General features: G+C 40.8%; 1 protein-coding gene across 1 annotated transcript; it reads right to left on the bottom strand.

Annotated features, from left to right (window-relative positions):
- Positions 1-25: 25 nt before the first annotated feature.
- LOC307026145 (putative ferric-chelate reductase 1) lies at positions 26-15,578 on the bottom strand. The gene is made up of 17 exons (XM_079661308.1): positions 15,484-15,578; positions 14,618-14,819; positions 14,379-14,530; positions 13,267-13,361; positions 12,665-12,800; positions 10,727-10,915; positions 9,774-9,872; positions 9,538-9,685; positions 9,032-9,145; positions 8,326-8,441; positions 8,084-8,170; positions 3,219-3,316; positions 3,010-3,068; positions 2,417-2,560; positions 1,381-1,436; positions 1,211-1,295; positions 26-965 (listed from the first exon to the last, which is right to left on the bottom strand). The coding sequence occupies exons 2-17, from the start codon at positions 14,808-14,810 to the stop codon at positions 958-960; spliced, it is 1,779 nt and encodes a 592-aa protein (XP_079517434.1). The 5' UTR covers positions 14,811-14,819; positions 15,484-15,578; the 3' UTR covers positions 26-957.
- Positions 15,579-18,783: the final 3,205 nt, after the last annotated feature.

The following is an 18,783-nucleotide window of genomic DNA, read 5'->3' as shown; positions in this document are numbered from 1 at the left end:
TGGAAATACAAAATAATTACATAGGTTTCCAAAAGATAGTATTTTATTCTCCATACAAAATGACTATAAATGAATGTTCATTTATATACTGTACAGTTAAAGGTGGGGTAGGTAATTCACGTCAGAAACACTTTTCGTTATATTCCATTGAAAGCTCTTAACATCCCGATAGCAATGAATATATTAAATGCTTTTGACAATAAATCCATTAAAAATTATCATCTGTGGAAGCCGTGGTACTGTAAAAAGCACGACCAATCATCTGAGCCGGCCCGGCTAAAGTAACTGGATGGCCTACCTGCCTGTCAGCCTTCCATCTGTGCACAAACTTACCTCGTGCCCTCATTGGTCATGTGCGCGTTCGTGTGTGTAGGAGGGTATTTTCAAATTCCAGCGCACTCGATCTGGTTTCTCCAAAATTACCTACCCCACCTTTAAGATACAGTATATCTTGTTTATTTTTCTTAGTTTAATTTCATTTACATTCAACCTCCTCCTTTCTTTTTTTTTTGTTACAGGACAATTGTCTGAAAAAAAAAGGGATTTTCCTAAATATAAAAATGTATTTAATGATAATTGTAAAGTTGATATCATTATTTACAAAGCCTTGTTATGTTCAGCTTCTTAGAGCTTGTTACTCCTTTTCCTTAGATTGGACTGACCTTAAACAGCATTGTTTTACATTTCATGTTTGTATGCTTCTTTGTTCAATTATAGCTTACAAATCTCAAGGTTGCTTGGTGATGTTTAAACATTCTGTGGAAAGTCCCTGACATGGCTTTTTCAGGCTTATGACTTAATATTCGGGGGCTTTTTACTTTGTATTCCTCGTGCAATTATTGAAGAGACTAGTGCAACAATAAACAATGTAAAAGAAGAATGTTGGCCGGCTTCATTTTGTCGGGTGTTGATGAGATGACATATCAGCGCGAGGGTTGGTGGCACAAGGAAAGTTGCTTAATTATCTGAAAATGGAAATTGTTCATTCTCTGCGGAGTATAAATGTACTCAGTAAAGTCTGTAAAGACATTTGCATAACTGAACATGTAGGTACTATTTAAAAACATCCTTAGTTATCAATGACTTTTAAATAAACTATCTAACACCAAGTGATAGCAACAAAAGTATCATTACATAGCAGAAATGTATAGTGTAAAACAAATACCAGACATATTTATAATATAGATAATCATTTGTGATCATTACACACTTGCAATAGTTGTTATAAAGGCAGCCAGGAACGCTGTATTTCCCAATAGGAACACCACAAACACCATCTTCTTGACATTGGATTTCTGAAAGGGATTAATAAAAAACATCAATACATAGAAGATAAATAAGGCTAACAAATAGAAAAGTACGTTTGGTTTCAGATCTCACCTCTTCAGGCTGCTGCCTCCATGACTGAGGAGAACAAATATTCTCTCTGTCGCTCCCTATAGATGTACAATGTTTAATCAGATATGTTTGAGGAGAGAACACAGAAATACCAAACGGCACTTATTTCAAATGAATCTCTATCAAGAACATTGCAATGTGGATCACTTGTACTCCACTGCTTGGAGAAATAACACTTTTAAATTAAAGTAGAGGTCATATCAGGTCCGTCATTAAATTAACAGCACAGAGAGATGACATTTCCAAGCTATTTAGCATTCACACACACACACACACACACACACACACACACACACACACACACACACACACACACACACACACACACACACACACACACACACACACACGTATTAACTTTAGTCATCATGCATCAGGAAAGAACAACTGATTTCTCAGTCCAGGCAGCAGCACTTACCGCTAATTTAAACAAACAAGTAATACCAACTGTTTACCCCAGGCATAAGGAACTAATCTACAGCTACCAGGAGACATAATTAAAAGCGAGGACTGCACTGACGGCACGGGTGAATTCAACAAACACATGTTCTGGGATCTGCATAGCGTGAGCATCGTCATGTTTGTTAAAGCCTAGCAACACGTTTGATTTTAATGTCATCGCCACATTCACTGATGTGCTCGAGGTGGTTTGATCAGTCTCCAAGCAAATGTGTTTTGTTTCTCGCTGAATTAATACGCATCAATTTAAAAGAAGTCTGGTGAAATGACACATGTATGAGCTGTTTTTGAAGGTTCTTGTTTTCAGTAGCAACCAAGAGGTTCTGAATATTGAACTCAACTTAGGGCAATTCAAAGTGCTTTGCAAAGTTGAAAGACATTAAGAGCATTAATGTCTCTTAATGTCATTAATGCTCTTAATGGAGGTGGAGGTGTCCGCTGAGACTCCAGGATGTGGTGAATATGTCTTCTTCTTACACTACACTCAAAACAACAGCCCACATCATTAAGACCACGTTCAGGTACTTAGAGACACTTCTTAGAGAGTTCTATATAGTACCTTCTCTCCTGAGAGTGGAGTCATGGATATGTAGCAGCAGGTGGGCCAGCAGGGTCCACAGCAGCCATGCAGCCAGCACTGCAGGAGAAGAGGGGCTGGGTAACAGCAGCGCCTGCTGAGAGACCCCCAGGAACACACACGCCACTGGGGGGAGGGAGTAGAGATGCACGTTTAGATATCGAAGAAGAATAATTGGGAGGGTGGTAGGAGCACCGGGCACACACGGTGAAATGTGTTCTCTGCACATCGGAAAATAATATGGACTGATGTGGAATAACACCAGCTGTATCTTGTTAATACATTTAATATGAAACTTGGATATAGGTGTGCTTTAATTCCACCATCTGGTACCTCAGTGGCCATGAGCATAGGTCTGATCCACTATGCACCAATCATTCTAAAGAGCCAGAGACCGTCTTGAATTAAATCATTCTAAGTGCAACTGTGCTTCTAGTACAAAGTTCAGCAGGCTTAGCAATCATGGCGCATAGGAGTATTATATTTTGCCATAATGGTTATGTAACAGATACTGGAAAACAAGTCTTGTCAGAGCAGCTTCTGCAGAAAATATCCTCCCTAATGACTCTACTCACCAGCGAGTACCTGGCCAGCGGTGCCTGTCACAAGGTGCATCCAGTTGAAGATAATCCTCCTGCAGATGCAGAGAGACAGGACTGGGTTACGTGGATGATTCCAAACCCCTAATGGGGCTTCTCGCAGGAATAAATAAGGGAACAATCCACTTAATTGAGACGGATGCGAGCAAGTGTTGCAGTTGTTAAAATGTGGTTCCGGGTGTTACCTGGGGGAGTCGGGGGCCGGTCGGAGAGCTCCCATAATGAGCTGGATGAGTGACAGAACCATGACGGTGCAGCCGATGTACGGGTGAGAGCCGGCGTGCTGACAAACAACAGAAAACACAGAGCGGAGCTGCAGTTATATACTCAACCTTTATTTATATTACAGAGAGTAATATGTAGTCATCTGACCCCAGCTGTACATCACATGTATCTTAAAGGTCCCCAATTATACTGTTTCTCATCAATATATTATACAGTAGGTCTCAGATAGATACAAACATGTCTCTGAAGACACCAAAACAGATCAATGCAGCATTACCCATAATCCCCTCTGTTTCAGCCCTGTTTTCAAAGTGCTGATTCTCTGTCTGTTACTTTAGATGAAAATAAGGAGCCCCTCCCCACACCCCTCTGAGAGAGATTTGGTTACAAAGAACTCAATGGTGCTCTAGGAGGTGATTCAGGTAATAAGGGGGGGGGGGGGGGGGGGGTACCTTGGTTGCTGATTGGCTAATGGTTACACAAGACAACACATCGTTATGACATCATAAAGTGGCAAAAATCTGATCAGCTCATTTTCAGGCAGGTTTTTATAGAAATGGATCAAAAAGAGAGAGAATCTTTGTTCTTGAAACTTTCAGAGTCTCTTTCCACAGAGGGGACACATGTTGATGTAGAAGAGACATGAAGAAGAGGGGACACATGTTGATGTAGAGGAGACATGGAGAAGAGGGGACACATGTTGATGTAGAAGAGACATGAAGAAGAGGGGACACATGTTGATGTAGAGGAGACATGAAGAAGAGGGGACACATGTTGATGTAGAAGAGACAGGAAGAAGAGGGGACACATGTTGATGTAGAAGAGACAGGAAGAAGAGGGGACACATGTTGATGTAGAAGAGACATGAAGAAGAGGGGACACATGTTGATGTAGAAGAGACATGAAGAAGAGGGGACACATGTTGATGTAGAGGAGACATGAAGAAGAGGGGACACATGTTGATGTAGAAGAGACATGAAGAAGAGGGGACACATGTTGATGTAGAAGAGACATGAAGAAGAGGGGACACATGTTGATGTAGAAGAAACATGAAGAAGAGGGGACATATGTTGATGTAGAAGAGACATGGAGAAGAGGGGACACATGTTGATGTAGAAGAGACATGGAGAAGAGGGGACACATGTTGATGTAGAAGAGACATGAAGAAGAGGGGACACATGTTGATGTAGAAGAGACATGAAGAAGAGGGGACACATGTTGATATAGAAGAGACATGGAGAAGAGGGGACACATGTTGATGTAGAAGAGACATGAAGAAGAGGGGACACATGTTGATGTAGAGGAGACATGAAGAAGAGGGGACACATGTTGATGTAGAAGAGACATGGAGAAGAGGGGACACATGTTGATGTAGAAGAGACATGAAGAAGAGGGGACACATGTTGATGTAGAAGAGACATGAAGAAGAGGGGACACATGTTGATGTAGAGGAGACATGGAGAAGAGGGGACACATGTTGATGTAGAAGAGACATGAAGAAGAGGGGACACATGTTGATGTAGAGGAGACATGAAGAAGAGGGGACACATGTTGATGTAGAAGAGACATGAAGAAGAGGGGACACATGTTGATGTAGAAGACACATGAAGAAGAGGGGACACATGTTGATGTAGAAGAGACATGAAGAAGAGGGGACACATGTTGATGTAGAAGAGACATGAAGAATAGGGGACACATGTTGATATAGAAGAGACATGAAGAAGAGGGGACACATGTTGATGTAGAGGAGACATGGAGAAGAGGGGACACATGTTGATGTAGAAGAGACATGAAGAAGAGGGGACACATGTTGATGTAGAGGAGACATGGAGAAGAGGGGACACATGTTGATGTAGAAGAGACATGAAGAAGAGGGGACACATGTTGATGTAGAAGACACATGAAGAAGAGGGGACACATGTTGATGTAGAGGAGACATGAAGAAGAGGGGACACATGTTGATGTAGAAGAGACATGAAGAAGAGGGGACACATGTTGATGTAGAAGAGACATGAAGAAGAGGGGACACGTGTTGATGTAGAAGACACATGAAGAAGAGGGGACACATGTTGATGTAGAAGAGACATGAAGAAGAGGGGACACATGTTGATGTAGAAGAAACATGAAGAAGAGGGGACATATGTTGATGTAGAAGAGACATGGAGAAGAGGGGACACATGTTGATGTAGAAGAGACATGGAGAAGAGGGGACACATGTTGATGTAGAAGAGACATGAAGAAGAGGGGACACATGTTGATGTAGAAGAGACATGAAGAAGAGGGGACACATGTTGATATAGAAGAGACATGGAGAAGAGGGGACACATGTTGATGTAGAAGAGACATGAAGAAGAGGGGACACATGTTGATGTAGAGGAGACATGAAGAAGAGGGGACACATGTTGATGTAGAAGAGACATGGAGAAGAGGGGACACATGTTGATGTAGAAGAGACATGAAGAAGAGGGGACACATGTTGATGTAGAAGAGACATGAAGAAGAGGGGACACATGTTGATGTAGAGGAGACATGGAGAAGAGGGGACACATGTTGATGTAGAAGAGACATGAAGAAGAGGGGACACATGTTGATGTAGAGGAGACATGAAGAAGAGGGGACACATGTTGATGTAGAAGAGACATGAAGAAGAGGGGACACATGTTGATGTAGAAGACACATGAAGAAGAGGGGACACATGTTGATGTAGAAGAGACATGAAGAAGAGGGGACACATGTTGATGTAGAAGAGACATGAAGAATAGGGGACACATGTTGATATAGAAGAGACATGAAGAAGAGGGGACACATGTTGATGTAGAGGAGACATGGAGAAGAGGGGACACATGTTGATGTAGAAGAGACATGAAGAAGAGGGGACACATGTTGATGTAGAGGAGACATGGAGAAGAGGGGACACATGTTGATGTAGAAGAGACATGAAGAAGAGGGGACACATGTTGATGTAGAAGACACATGAAGAAGAGGGGACACATGTTGATGTAGAGGAGACATGAAGAAGAGGGGACACATGTTGATGTAGAAGAGACATGAAGAAGAGGGGACACATGTTGATGTAGAAGAGACATGAAGAAGAGGGGACACGTGTTGATGTAGAAGACACATGAAGAAGAGGGGACACATGTTGATGTAGAGGAGACATGAAGAAGTGGGTTTTGCATAATAGGTGACCTTTAAAGTCCTAATGGGGACACATGTAAAAAGGAACAGACAGTTATGAAATGTTTAATGATAATTGATGTTTGTGAATCGTATGTATTCATTTGTTTTGGATGTAAACACGGTGTTGATCATTAAGAGATACTGTTGATCGAATTAGAGTCTATACATTTTGCTGTCAACTCTGATATCTTCAGACAGAATATCCTTTAAAGCAACACGAAGCCCTTCAGACGAATTCATTTAAAAAGCTCAGCAAGGAGGAAGTGTCACGGCGGGGGTGGGAACAGCAGGCGGTGTGTGAAGTTCACACGGTGTCACACCAGAATCAGAGACAAGGCCTGACACAGCAGGAAGGATCAGAGCAAAGGCTGCCTCAGAGCGTTAGTATTCATCCTGTATGCACTTAACCCTGCAAGCAATCTCAATTAAATAACACCCTTTCTGTCTGAAGCATGCTGACACCTAATGGCTGCCCATTTAGAGTCACATTTATACACACTTTGTCCATAAATTACACCACTTACATAAGCTAATCGTACAATTCCAACATAGTTATATGTGATCTGGACTATTCTGAAAACGCATACTATGTTTCCAATTCATCAAATGTCTTGTTTATGATTTATTTTTGCCAGATTCAGTCAGTACGTTCTGACGGTGTGTCATGGAGAAAGATAGACACCTAGAGGCCACTGAGAAACTCTTTAAATAGAGATGTGGAACAAATCAGTCGGTATCAAAAAGCTTCAAAATAAGAACTGCTCCTGTTAGAGAATGGATTTCATCTAAGTACTAAAATATATGAAGACCTGGGCTGGGATTTGTCAAATTAGCACACCTAATGGACTCAAGTACAGAGTATCCTCCACTTCACAATCAAACTGTATAATAAGATAATTTAAGATAAGACTTTATTAATCCCGAAGGAAGTAGTTGTGCCAGAGCAGCATAATAATAAAACTGTAAACAGTGTGTTCGCTTAAAATACTCTTAAGTCCCTCAAATTGGTTAGAAGTAGACCCCTGATGACTGCGATTCAGAAACTGAGATGAGATTTTAATGGAACTTTTTGGGAATGCTAAAAGTACAAAAGACTATGAACAAATATACAGTCTTATTACAAAAAGAGTCCTTTTGAGCCTGCTGCTTTCTCAGTAGCTGAAATACAACCACAAGAATAAAGCTTTTTTTTGTTGCAAACATCTTCAGTCCACCCGCAGGAGGCAGCGTAGAGCTCCATATTCAACACACACACACACACACCCACACACACACACACACACACCCATCAGCTTTAAGCCGGTTTCAGAACGTGCAGATTGTTGACTGTCCTGAAGCTCCTCTGTGGTGATGAGTAAACACTCTGTGGATTTGTGTCACTTACACCAGAGAGCAGCATGTGACTAACACGGCTGAGACACACACACACACACACACACACACACACACACACACACACACACACACACACACACACACACACACACACACACACACACACACACACACACACACACACACACACACACACACACACACACACACACACACACACACACACACACACACACACACACACACACACACACACACACACACACACACACACACACACACACACACACACACACACACTCTCTCTTACCTTGCTCCATCCCATTCTGTAAATAAAAGGCAGGGTGAAGGCCACAGCAGTGAGAAGCACAGCCAACACCATTATGGTTCGATGAAGCTACAGAGAAAATGAAAATGAGGGAGGTGGACAATTTAAAACTTGATGAAGACTAGATCTGTGTTATATTCCCCAGATATTTTATGTGAGATTCCAGAGCCTATCCCATGTGTGTGTTTCATTGTAATTGTTGTAATGGATACTGGTGCTCTCACCTGAAACCAAAGCTTTTGTCCCAGCAAAGTTTTCTCAGGCCAGACGTTTTTGTAGTGGCGAGCTATGAAGATTGCTGTGCTCACCATCCACATCCAGACAGTCAGCATTAAAACACCTGAGGGAACAGAGATAAGGGGGGAAACATGTATAATTATTAAGCACTTTACTTTCTGTCCGACTGCCATGCTCTATCTTTGTGTTGCCTGTTTTATTTTGAAACGTTTTTCATCCCCTGTTTAATGTCTGCTTTTACTTCCTGTCTGTATGTTTTCACACCTGGATTGTTTTTACCTGCTGCCCTTGTGTTGTTGCCGGTCCTCTCCAGCTGTGCTTTATCCGTGTGATTAGTTCTGCTTTTATTTAAGTCCTTGTCTTCTATTGGCTGTTGTAAAATCATTGTATGTCGTCCCTGTGGAAAGTTCTGTACGGTTACGCTTTGTCTTGCCCACCCTTCTCTACTTTCCTATAGTAAATTAAAGCTAATCTATCCATTAAAAAAACATCTTGGCTTTCCATTAAGGTTTTTGTTTGGTTTTCATTGGGACTGACTGAATCAAATAACACATAGCAGAAGTCACAGATGGGAGACTAGGTTGTAAGGAATCATTCTTTTTAGCATGATATTTCACACCAGAATTACTTACAATCGTATAGCGTTAGCACATGGTAACTAGACCCATATGAATGTAATGTTTGTCAACCGACCGTGGATCTTGATGAGCAGAGGGGAGCGGGAGCCACCGAGATCCTCAGGAGGACCCGTGATCTCCTTCTGGTTCGAGGAGATGAGAGGTTGGCGATCGTGTCTGTGGATAAAACCTGTGGAGGACAAACTGCTGACAACATGGACTCTGCACTCAATTACACAAAATGTTATTAAACGCACAGGAATTTCATGTCAACTCAGTATATAGCTCTGTGGAGAGGAAGCAATGTGATGTGAATATCCTAGTCTGAAAGCACATGACCCCAGGTGTAAATATAAAAACACGAAAAAAGGAATTGACAACAAAAAGTTAAAGTGACCGTTTAACTTTTAGTTCATTCATTTAAGTATTCATCCAAAGTGACCTACTGTAGGCTGGCATCAGATTATCATAACCAATTGTCCCTTGTGGAACTAATAAAGTTGTTGATTGATTGATATTGGTAGTGGACAGGAATAACTAGCCATACCCATCATGTTAAACATCAAGTCACTGCTGTCTTACCCTGCTGAGATCTACCGTTTGCAAGAAACAGGAAGTAGCTCTGGCTCAAGTTGAACCTGCCGTCGGCGTGAGGGAGAATGATTTTTCTTTGGAAACGACATTGGATTAACCCATCAGCCAACCTCCATGCCCGGCCCCACAGATCCTGCTGCAAACAGAACGGTCAACACTGTAAAACACACAGCGATCATAGTAACTGTGTGTCGATAGTGATCAGTGTGTGTCGGAGTGTGTACCTGTATCGCCGGCTCAGGGTATGTTCGCCCAGAGACGTACGCAGCACTGATGGTGACGCTGCCTCCATCACTCACACACATGTAGACGTCATCATTCCCCTACAACGGAAGAACAATGTACATACATCTATTTATAGCTCATTGTGTTCAGTCCCAAAGCTGTTTGTCTAACTGTAAAAGGGAAGGTTGAAGAGTTCATGGTAAACAGGAACACAATGAAAACACGTCAATAATAACAAGAATTGACAGCAGGGATAGTGTTTTAAGTCGAAATAAGGTATGTTATAGTTTGTTGAAAAAAGGCGTAGTATAGTAGGTTGATGAAAAGGACAGAAACGACATCATATAGTATGTCGAAAAAATGTAAAACAACTAAATTATGTCGAATTAAGGCACAGTATAGTGTGTAGAAACCAGGCAGAGTATCAAGTGTTGAACAAAATTACCCGAAAGTCATAGCATGCATATCTTTTCTTAGATAAGGTTCGGGGGGGTGATAACCATTTTTTTTTTTTTTAGATAAGGGTCCTCCCCTCATCTAAATAATATATTTGTCTGTCAAAATGACCGAAAAGTCATAGTATAGTACTGTATGTCAAAAAAATACAAAAATAAGCTTTTATTAGAAGACGGGAATCAAACCAACATTCTCTTACTCCAGAGGTCAGTGCCTTATCCATTACACCATATATTTCTTAATAACGTTTCTCAAAACATCTATTTAACCAATCAGTGTGGTAAGAGTGACGATTATTTGTATAGCATATTCAAAAGTATGTGAAAATATGTGGTTGTACAGTATGTCAAACTATTCAGGAAAAGGACATAGTATAGGATGTCGAAAAAATGTTTTTTTTACAAAAGCTGTACAAATTCATTCATGTTTGAGAATTCTGCCTCATTTGAAGAGGATTCAGCCGCGGGAATTCATATTTTTGAATGATAAAACTCACCATCCATTTGTCCAGAGAGAGGGCAAAGGCCAAGTATCCTTCAGCTGGCCCGCTCAACTCAAACGTCACGCTCCCTCCTTGTTGATCAGTAACGAACGACAGGAAGAAACAGGCGGGATCTGACTCTGGGTGACAGCCCACTGGATCTCTGAGGCAAGATTTACTGAGGCCACATCCCACTGAACTGAACTGAGGAGGAAGGAGACCGTTTCCGACATTGTTATCGTGAACCACCATGTTTGGATAACAAATATGACCCAGGTCGGAAGATCAAGGTTCAAAGCTTTTATTAGTCATAAGATGTGAGCAGCGACATGTTACGGGTTAAAGGTCCCCTATAATACTGTTTTTCATTACCTAACATGCAGGGTTCGAGTTATGTAATAATAATCCTTATATTTATTATAGCGTTTTATCAATGACTCAAAGCGCTTTACAAATACACATTACATATACAGATCATACATACATGTAATGGTCATCTACTGTGGACAATACCCACAGGAGCAAGTTCAGGTGAAGTGTCTTGCCCAAGGACACAACGGCCTGAAGCAGTGTGTGTGTGTGTGTGTGTGTGTGTGTGTGTGTGTGTGTGTGTGTGTGTGTGTGTGTGTGTGTGTGTGTGTGTGTGTGTGTGTGTGTGTGTGTGTGTGTGTGTGTGCGCGCATATATGTGTGTGCTTCCCTGGCCATCGGGAGGACTGGGAGGTTTCCCGTGGCGCGAGCGAGAGAAAGAGAGAGAGAGAGCGCACCGGTTACTTTTATTGTTGTTGTTATCATCTGGTGCTAGCTAGCTACGGGAGATGTTTCAACAACAAGGTGGAGGGAGGGCTCTCTACTGTCAGACTGAGAGCCTCTGATAACTACAGCTCAGGTGAGGTTAAGGACTCTCTGGGTGTTTGGATAGGCTAGTTAACTTAGTCAGTTATCTCAGTGGGTCTCAAATGGTTTGGTCACCATTTATGTAAATACACATATTTACATTTGAGGGGGGCGTGATTAGTAAAATCTGCATGAATAAAAAGAAACAGGTGAAAAAGGTAAGATACACTTTTAAAGTCTTTGCTGGTTATATTGGATATGGTATGTTATTGGTTATGGCCATGTTCTTATGATTTTATGACTATTTAAATGTATACAGTTATGTTTCCATTGATCTAGTCTCTTTATTTCCCCCTCAAAGTGCACCAGATTGATGCATTTAACTCCAAAATAAAAATATATATCTTACCGGGGGAGCATGCCCCCGGACCCCCCTAGAGGATTACCTTGGTTGCTGATTGGCTAATGGTTACACAAGCCAACACATCGTTATGACATCATAAAGTGGGCAAAATCTGATCAGCTCATTTTCAGACAGGTTTTTATAGAAATGGATCAAAAAGAGAGAGAATCTTTGTTCCTGAAACTTTCAGAGTCTCTTTCCACAGAGGGGACACATGTTGATGTAGAAGAGACATGAAGAAGAGGGGACACATGTTGATGTAGAAGAGACATGAAGAAGAGAGGACACATGTTGATGTAGAAGAGACATGAAGAAGAGGGGACACATGTTGATGTAGAAGAGACATGAAGAAGAGGGGACACATGTTGATGTAGAAGAGACATGAAGAAGAGGGGACACATGTTGATGTAGAAGAGACATGAAGAAGAGAGGACACATGTTGATGTAGAAGAGACATGAAGAAGAGGGGACAAATGTTGATGTAGAAGAGACATGAAGAAGAGGGGACACATGTTGATGTAGAAGAGACATGGAGAAGAGGGACACATGCTGATGTAGAAGAGACATGAAGAAGGGGATTTAGCATAATAGGTGACCTTTAAGGTAGGATGGTAACAACATGGTAGTGTAGTTAGAATAATCATTGCTGAAAAACTGGAACAAATAGCATTTGAAACCTCTGGTATTATCATTGTGTTTGTGATGATGACTGACCGGCTCAGACAGAGGGGGGGGGCTGCTGGTTGGAGGAGGAGCAGGAGTGGATGGAGCAGCAGTCGCTCCGTGAAGAGACACCACAGGACCTTCCATCTTCACCCAGAACACGTTATAATCACGCAGCACCGTCACACTGCAACGACACACCAAAAACACCTCAACAAAAAGTATTAGTAATAGTATCATAGGCTATAATGTTAAGAGAGAAGAAAGCAACACTCAAAAAGGTTTGGGCTTATAACTCCATAATCATTTCTATCTAATACTCTTTTAAAACACATTTCCTTTATTTTTTAACATATTAATTGCATTGTTATTTTTAGAATTTATGTTGTTCTCATACTTTGCCATGACTATTGAATTAATATATTTTTTTGCATTTTAATGTTGTGTTTCTTATAAAATGGTGACTCTAACCCTAACCTATTAACTATTTTTAAATGGTCGAAAAGCAATAAGCAATAAACTATGAACTTTATCTTCAAACACCTGTTTTACAAGAGTTGCAAAGTCTTTTATTGAGTAACAGTGTCTGTGTCAGCATTTCCATTGCAATCATGTGCTCAATAGTTTTGAACTGAAGAGTAGAGCACACTCACAGAAACTGGACTTTCTGTGGAGGGTTGTTTGGAGGTTCCCACACGGCCTGAATGCGAGTCTTTTTTGAGTCTCTCCTGTGGCTCACCCCAGATCCCTTCAAATGACAGGGAGTCAGTGTCACACACTCAGAGAACAACATCATTAAACATGTGGTTTTAATCCTGAGGTGATGCTCGGTAACTGCTGCTTTAGCTCATGCTGTCATCCAGTACAGTACAGCAAGTAATAATTAAGGGTAATACCAGCAGCATTTCACTCTTTAGAGAGAGCTTTAGCAAAGATGTCTCCACGAGTTTGGGCCAGCATCATGTCGCATTACAGGACGACAAATACTTTTCCTCAGCCTTTCAAATAATTTTACGGGTGTGAAACATCAAGGATCATTCAATTCAACATTCAATAGTCGGGGAAAAGTGAAGGCCTTGGGCACTTGTGAAGAAGTTAAATGTTTTCTAGGGACACTTATTGTCATCCTAAAAACATATTCCTCTTCCATATGCCCGGAATAAAGATTGAAAAAGCCCAACTGCAAAATCATGTAGACCTCGACTGACCCACTACTTGTAGCAATTTGAAATTTGGGAAGAAAATTGTATTTAGAAATGTTATTTTTAAGCGGATATCCCTTCTCTTGACAACTAGTACGACACAATTCATGAAATCTATGTTATGAAAGAATCACCTTGTCAATGAGGCTTCAGGAAAACACATTTAAAGAAATATGGACAAAGTGGAGAATTTACATATCCCAAAGACGACCATCCCTTGTTTCACTGTGTTTCTATACACCAATTGAATGTATATGTATAGATGTGTATGTATGGTCACATGTATGTGTGTATGTGTATATGTATGTTGATATGTATGCATATGTACATGTGTACACATTTGCCATTTCAAACAACCCCTGTGTACTCTTTCGTTTTTATTTTACTTTGACTAATTTTGTTTGCTATTTCATTTGTCACTTTCGGGTCTCTAAAAATATATGATTTGAAAGACTGTACTTGTACTATAATGTGACCCCAAATAAATAAAGAATAAAACCATTTTTTGAAATGTTATTTGTTGCACATTGCTCCTATACCACAGGTTAGTAGCTCCTGAATACCTGAGTGTGTCCACACTGCAGCAGCTGGGACTCCTGTGGGTCAGTCAGGAGGAAGGAACCCACGGCGAGGGAGTCCGGTTTCCCAGCATCCCGAGCTTCTATCAGAAACCCCCTGAAGTACGGGGGGGTGGAGGAGGCCTCTTGTAAAGTCACTGTGGATGGAGAATAGGAGGAAGGGCAGATATCAGCTAACAGGAGAGATGATGCGTTCACTGTAAAGCTCAGGTGTTGCAGTTTACCTGTGATGTTTTCCCCAGGGGTGAATGAGGCTGTATCCACGGTGATGCTGAATGGAGGGGGGGCAGGGCTATGGAAATCACCATGCCGAGGCATCATGTCTCCACAGGCAGCAGTCACCTTCCCATTACTGAACCCTGACACTGGGAATACACTCCCAGTCAGCACTGCCACGAGAAAGCATGAACGCCACATTGCTGGGGCCTAGAGAAATGTAGGGTTACAGGTATGACTTAGCAATCATTTCATAACATTGCAAAGGGAAAGAGATTACAAGTGGAATATTCCAGGGATAAATGGGAAGTCAGAAGGACCTCCAACGTGCCACTGACTCACAGTTTGACATAATGTGTGTACAGTCAGTAGATGGACAGAGGCTGACACACTGTCATCAACTGCACAACATTATCAGTGAGCCACAGATCAGACAGTCCTCAGCCTCTGAGATAACAAACCGCCAGGTCACAGTGAAGTCACTCAAACCAAAAGTGTGGTTTCTGTACAGGAAAAAACTGGAATCTTAAACTAATAGATCCGAGGTGGGACGCTATAAAGTGGACCAAATAATATTAACACCAAAACGAGCTCTTTGAAAAAATGAAGGGCATTTAAAGTGAAACTTATGAATGTTGAAAAACAATATGTGTTCTTCCTATTAGTTAATATTTATTTTTACTATTCTCATTCCCAGCTGCAATGGCCTGGAGGGAACTCATCAGATAAATGTTACCAGTGTGAAGTTGTCTTCTGCAGAAGTCAAATTTATAATAGGATAAGTCTAAAAAAAGAACATTTAGCCTGAAAGACTTTCCAACTCATGTGACATTTCTGTCATTTAAATCATCTAATTGTAAGAGGTTGAGCTTACCTTTCCTCAGCTGTGCTGGATGTCTTCAGTCTTCAGCCTGAATCATAGACTGTATATAAAAGCATGAATGCACTAAGTTGTTTCGGGCCTCAGAGGGCGAGGCTTCTGCTGCCTTAGCTGTCAATGGAAGAAAATCAGACATGTGAGTTCTACATACATTTTCCCTCACCTTCCTTATACTTGGAGTGATAGACAACATTTGTAAAACCTTCTAAATGTGTCTAGTAAGTGACATTTGACATAATGTGTGTACATTACACTAGATGTAATTGATATTCATGTGTGACTGTGGTGGACATTAAATTAGCAAGGTTCTCCCGCGACATCACGTCTTCTGAGGGTAATATATGGTTCCCCCTAGTGGTAATAGTGGGGTAAAAAAACAACTCTATTGCAGGCAGCTGTACAAGTTGTAAAACCGGGAGTTTCTTCATGTCAATTCTTGCATAGAGAACTGAACTGAAAGGGTGTAAAAAAAAACGTCTAACTTAATCCCTAATAGAAGCAGGGTTCGTACGGGTGCTGGAAATCCTTGAAAATCTTTGAAATGTCACGTGGTGTTTTTCAAGGTTTGAAAAGTGCTAGAATTTTGGATAAAATGCTTGCATTTTGGATACAGTGCTTGAAATTGTACTGGCTTTACTTTTATAATAAATTGCTATCTGACTGAATAATTTACTTTTTTCGATAAAAAAAAGAGAAAGAAGTCGGAGCGAGCTTAATTACTTTTCATAAAAACACAGCTCCACTCCTGTTATACATATGTGGAAATTTGAATCCTTATTTTTTTCTGTTGCAGATTTTACGTTTTCAGATTCCAAACAATTATTTTTTCAGTTTCAAATCTTGTTTTTTCAGGTTTCACCGTTTTTTTCGCCTTCAAACTTGATGTTGCTTGGGGGGGCGGGGCTTGCCAAAGAGTAGTTTGGCATCCTGAGTGACAGCCCTCCCTCTCTCATGTTGCCTTCATGGATGTTAGGTAGCGTAAGAAATATAACAACACTTTCTATGCACAATACTCCCGTGATTGGTGGGAAACCAAACTGATACCAGCGTCAAAGTTCTGTTACAGTTTTTCTCGATTGCTAACAGTTTCTCAGAACACTAAACACAATTCACAAAACCACACACCCAAAGTGCAAAACACCTAATTTCTCCTGCTAAATGAAGAACTGCACTCAAAACTACATAAACACTTACCAAATGCAAACTTTTGCACCAAATATAACACACTTCATTCATAATACTAGATTGTTTGACCACCCAACTACACACTGCTGAGCATCATCTAAAGCACTTTCATCTGTTATGGGCTATGCTCTGTACATAGAGGTTTCTGCAGAGAAAGATTGCTTGAGTATACAGCAATACAATAAATGAAGAAATACAAATGAATTGTTGAAGAAAATCAAATTTTATTCAAAAATAACATTGTGCAACCTGCATCTCAGCACATGGTTATTATGCTTCGGATCTCTCTACAGTAAGTGTGATGCATTGTTTGCCAAAACCAAGTTTGTAACTGCTGCATGCTTCCTGTGCCTCATTGAAAATCCTTAGCCTTCCACCTGCACCTCTTTTTTTTCTCAGTCCTTCATATAAACAACAAAGATATAGTGTGTCTGTGTTGCATAAAAGTAAGTTTACCACAGTGTATTGTGCAGGATTTGTGTACAGTTATAGTATGCAACATGCCAACAATTCACACAACAGATATAAGCACTGATATATCATGAATTATGCAGAGCTAAAAACTGGTAACTAACCTGTTTTCAAGTCTAAGTGTCCGGATCACAGAGGCAACAGTACATCGGCTTGGATTAGGCTGAACCCTCTGTCCAGCCTCTCTCATCGTCAAACCATGGTTGATAACATTTCATTTCATTAGAGAGTACTCTTCTTTGTCCATGTCCTCTCCCTCCAGCTCTACCTCTACCTCTATCTCTCATTCTTCTAGGAGGAAAGTGTGCAGGGATGCTCAAATACGTGTTCATGCAGACCCTAAATAATGATAAAAAAATCATTTCTAGAACAGAAAGTATTTTAAAAGTGAGAAAATATATTTTAAATGGCTTAAAAAGCAACAAGTGATTTAAGTGCAGTTCCAAGTTTCCCCACAGGAGGGCTCCAGGGAGCGCATCACCCAACATGAGCACAGTGCATTACAGTTTTTCTCGATTGCTAACAAGAGGAGCAGGGGGAGAGGAGGGAGACAGGAGACGCTGATTCAGGAGCACAGACACACTCACAACTATAAATGAACCAAAAACAAATAAATAAACAAGTTTCAATGTTTTTTCATATTGGATATGGTATGTTATTGGTTATGGCCATGTACTTATGATTGTATGATTATTTAAATGTATACAGTTCTGTTTCATATGGGTGTAGTCTCTTTATTTCCCCCTCAAAATGCACCAGATTGATGCATTTAAGTTCAACATTTATGGACAGGTTCCTAAATAGATTTGAATTTTTTTTTTAATAGTATACCATATCTTTATTTTTGGGTAGTAGATTTAAACTAGAGGGACATCACTATGGGCAGCAACTCTGTAAATATTGACATTAAATCCAGCAAAATGGCACAAAAAACTGGTAGTGGCCTGGCTGGGTGTATAATTCCCGGCCTGATTTATTGTCCCAGTCCGGCCCTGATTTGACGCATGGACAACAAATATGCCCGTACCTATGACGCGCCGCAGCGATAGGCTAGAGCAGAAAAGACATCACATAACGTTAGCATTTCGAAAATGTTAGCGGGCTTAATAATAGTGCGAAAAGACAGCGGTTGTCGCCGGACAAGGATTCTCTCTCTCCTTTCCTGCTGAAAGATGGTGAGTGTACTCAGGGACGAGGAGTCATTTAACCAGCCGCCAGTAGAAGTCAGGCTTTACTTTCTTTTATATCATAAAGAAAAAGTAAATTTGTTTACATTTGTTTTTCATTGTGGATGTTGAGAGGTATTCATATATCTCTTCATTTTGCTCTCAAAGTGCACCAGATTGATGCATCTAACTTCAATATTTAAAAAAAAATCTTCCCGGGGGAACATGCCCCCGGACCCCCTATAGGGTGTCAGGTCCACTCCCCACTTATAAAAATAGCACTTTACCACTGCACCCCCTCTAATCTCAGATGCACCCTGAGTCATTGTGTTTAAGTACAGTGAGCCTTTCTAAAATATACAGTAAAGAGACAAACCCACCAGCATTATAGGATATACTATGACTTTGAGCCAAATACTTGTTTTTGGGCTGGATAAATAAATTGACTTGAAACAGTTGCTGATTTAGTACT

Source organism: Notothenia rossii (genome assembly GCF_949606895.1).
Source record: "Notothenia rossii genome assembly, chromosome: 12".
NCBI lineage: Eukaryota > Metazoa > Chordata > Actinopteri > Perciformes > Nototheniidae > Notothenia > Notothenia rossii.
This window is presented reverse-complemented; position numbering and strand designations above follow the sequence as displayed.

What these genes read in the sequence shown, in the direction of transcription:
- LOC307026145 (XM_079661308.1), bottom strand. Translation starts at nt 14,810, where the DNA reads ATGTGGCGTTCATGCTTTCTCGTGGCAGTGCTGACTGGGAGTGTATTC. An exon ending in CCACAGAAAGTCCAGTTTCT is followed by an intron (nt 12,801 to 13,266) that starts GTGAGTGTGCTC and finishes GTGTCGTTGCAG; the next exon opens with TGTGACGGTGCTGCGTGATT. An exon ending in CCGGCCCCCGACTCCCCCAG is followed by an intron (nt 3,069 to 3,218) that starts GTAACACCCGGA and finishes CTGCATCTGCAG; the next exon opens with GAGGATTATCTTCAACTGGA.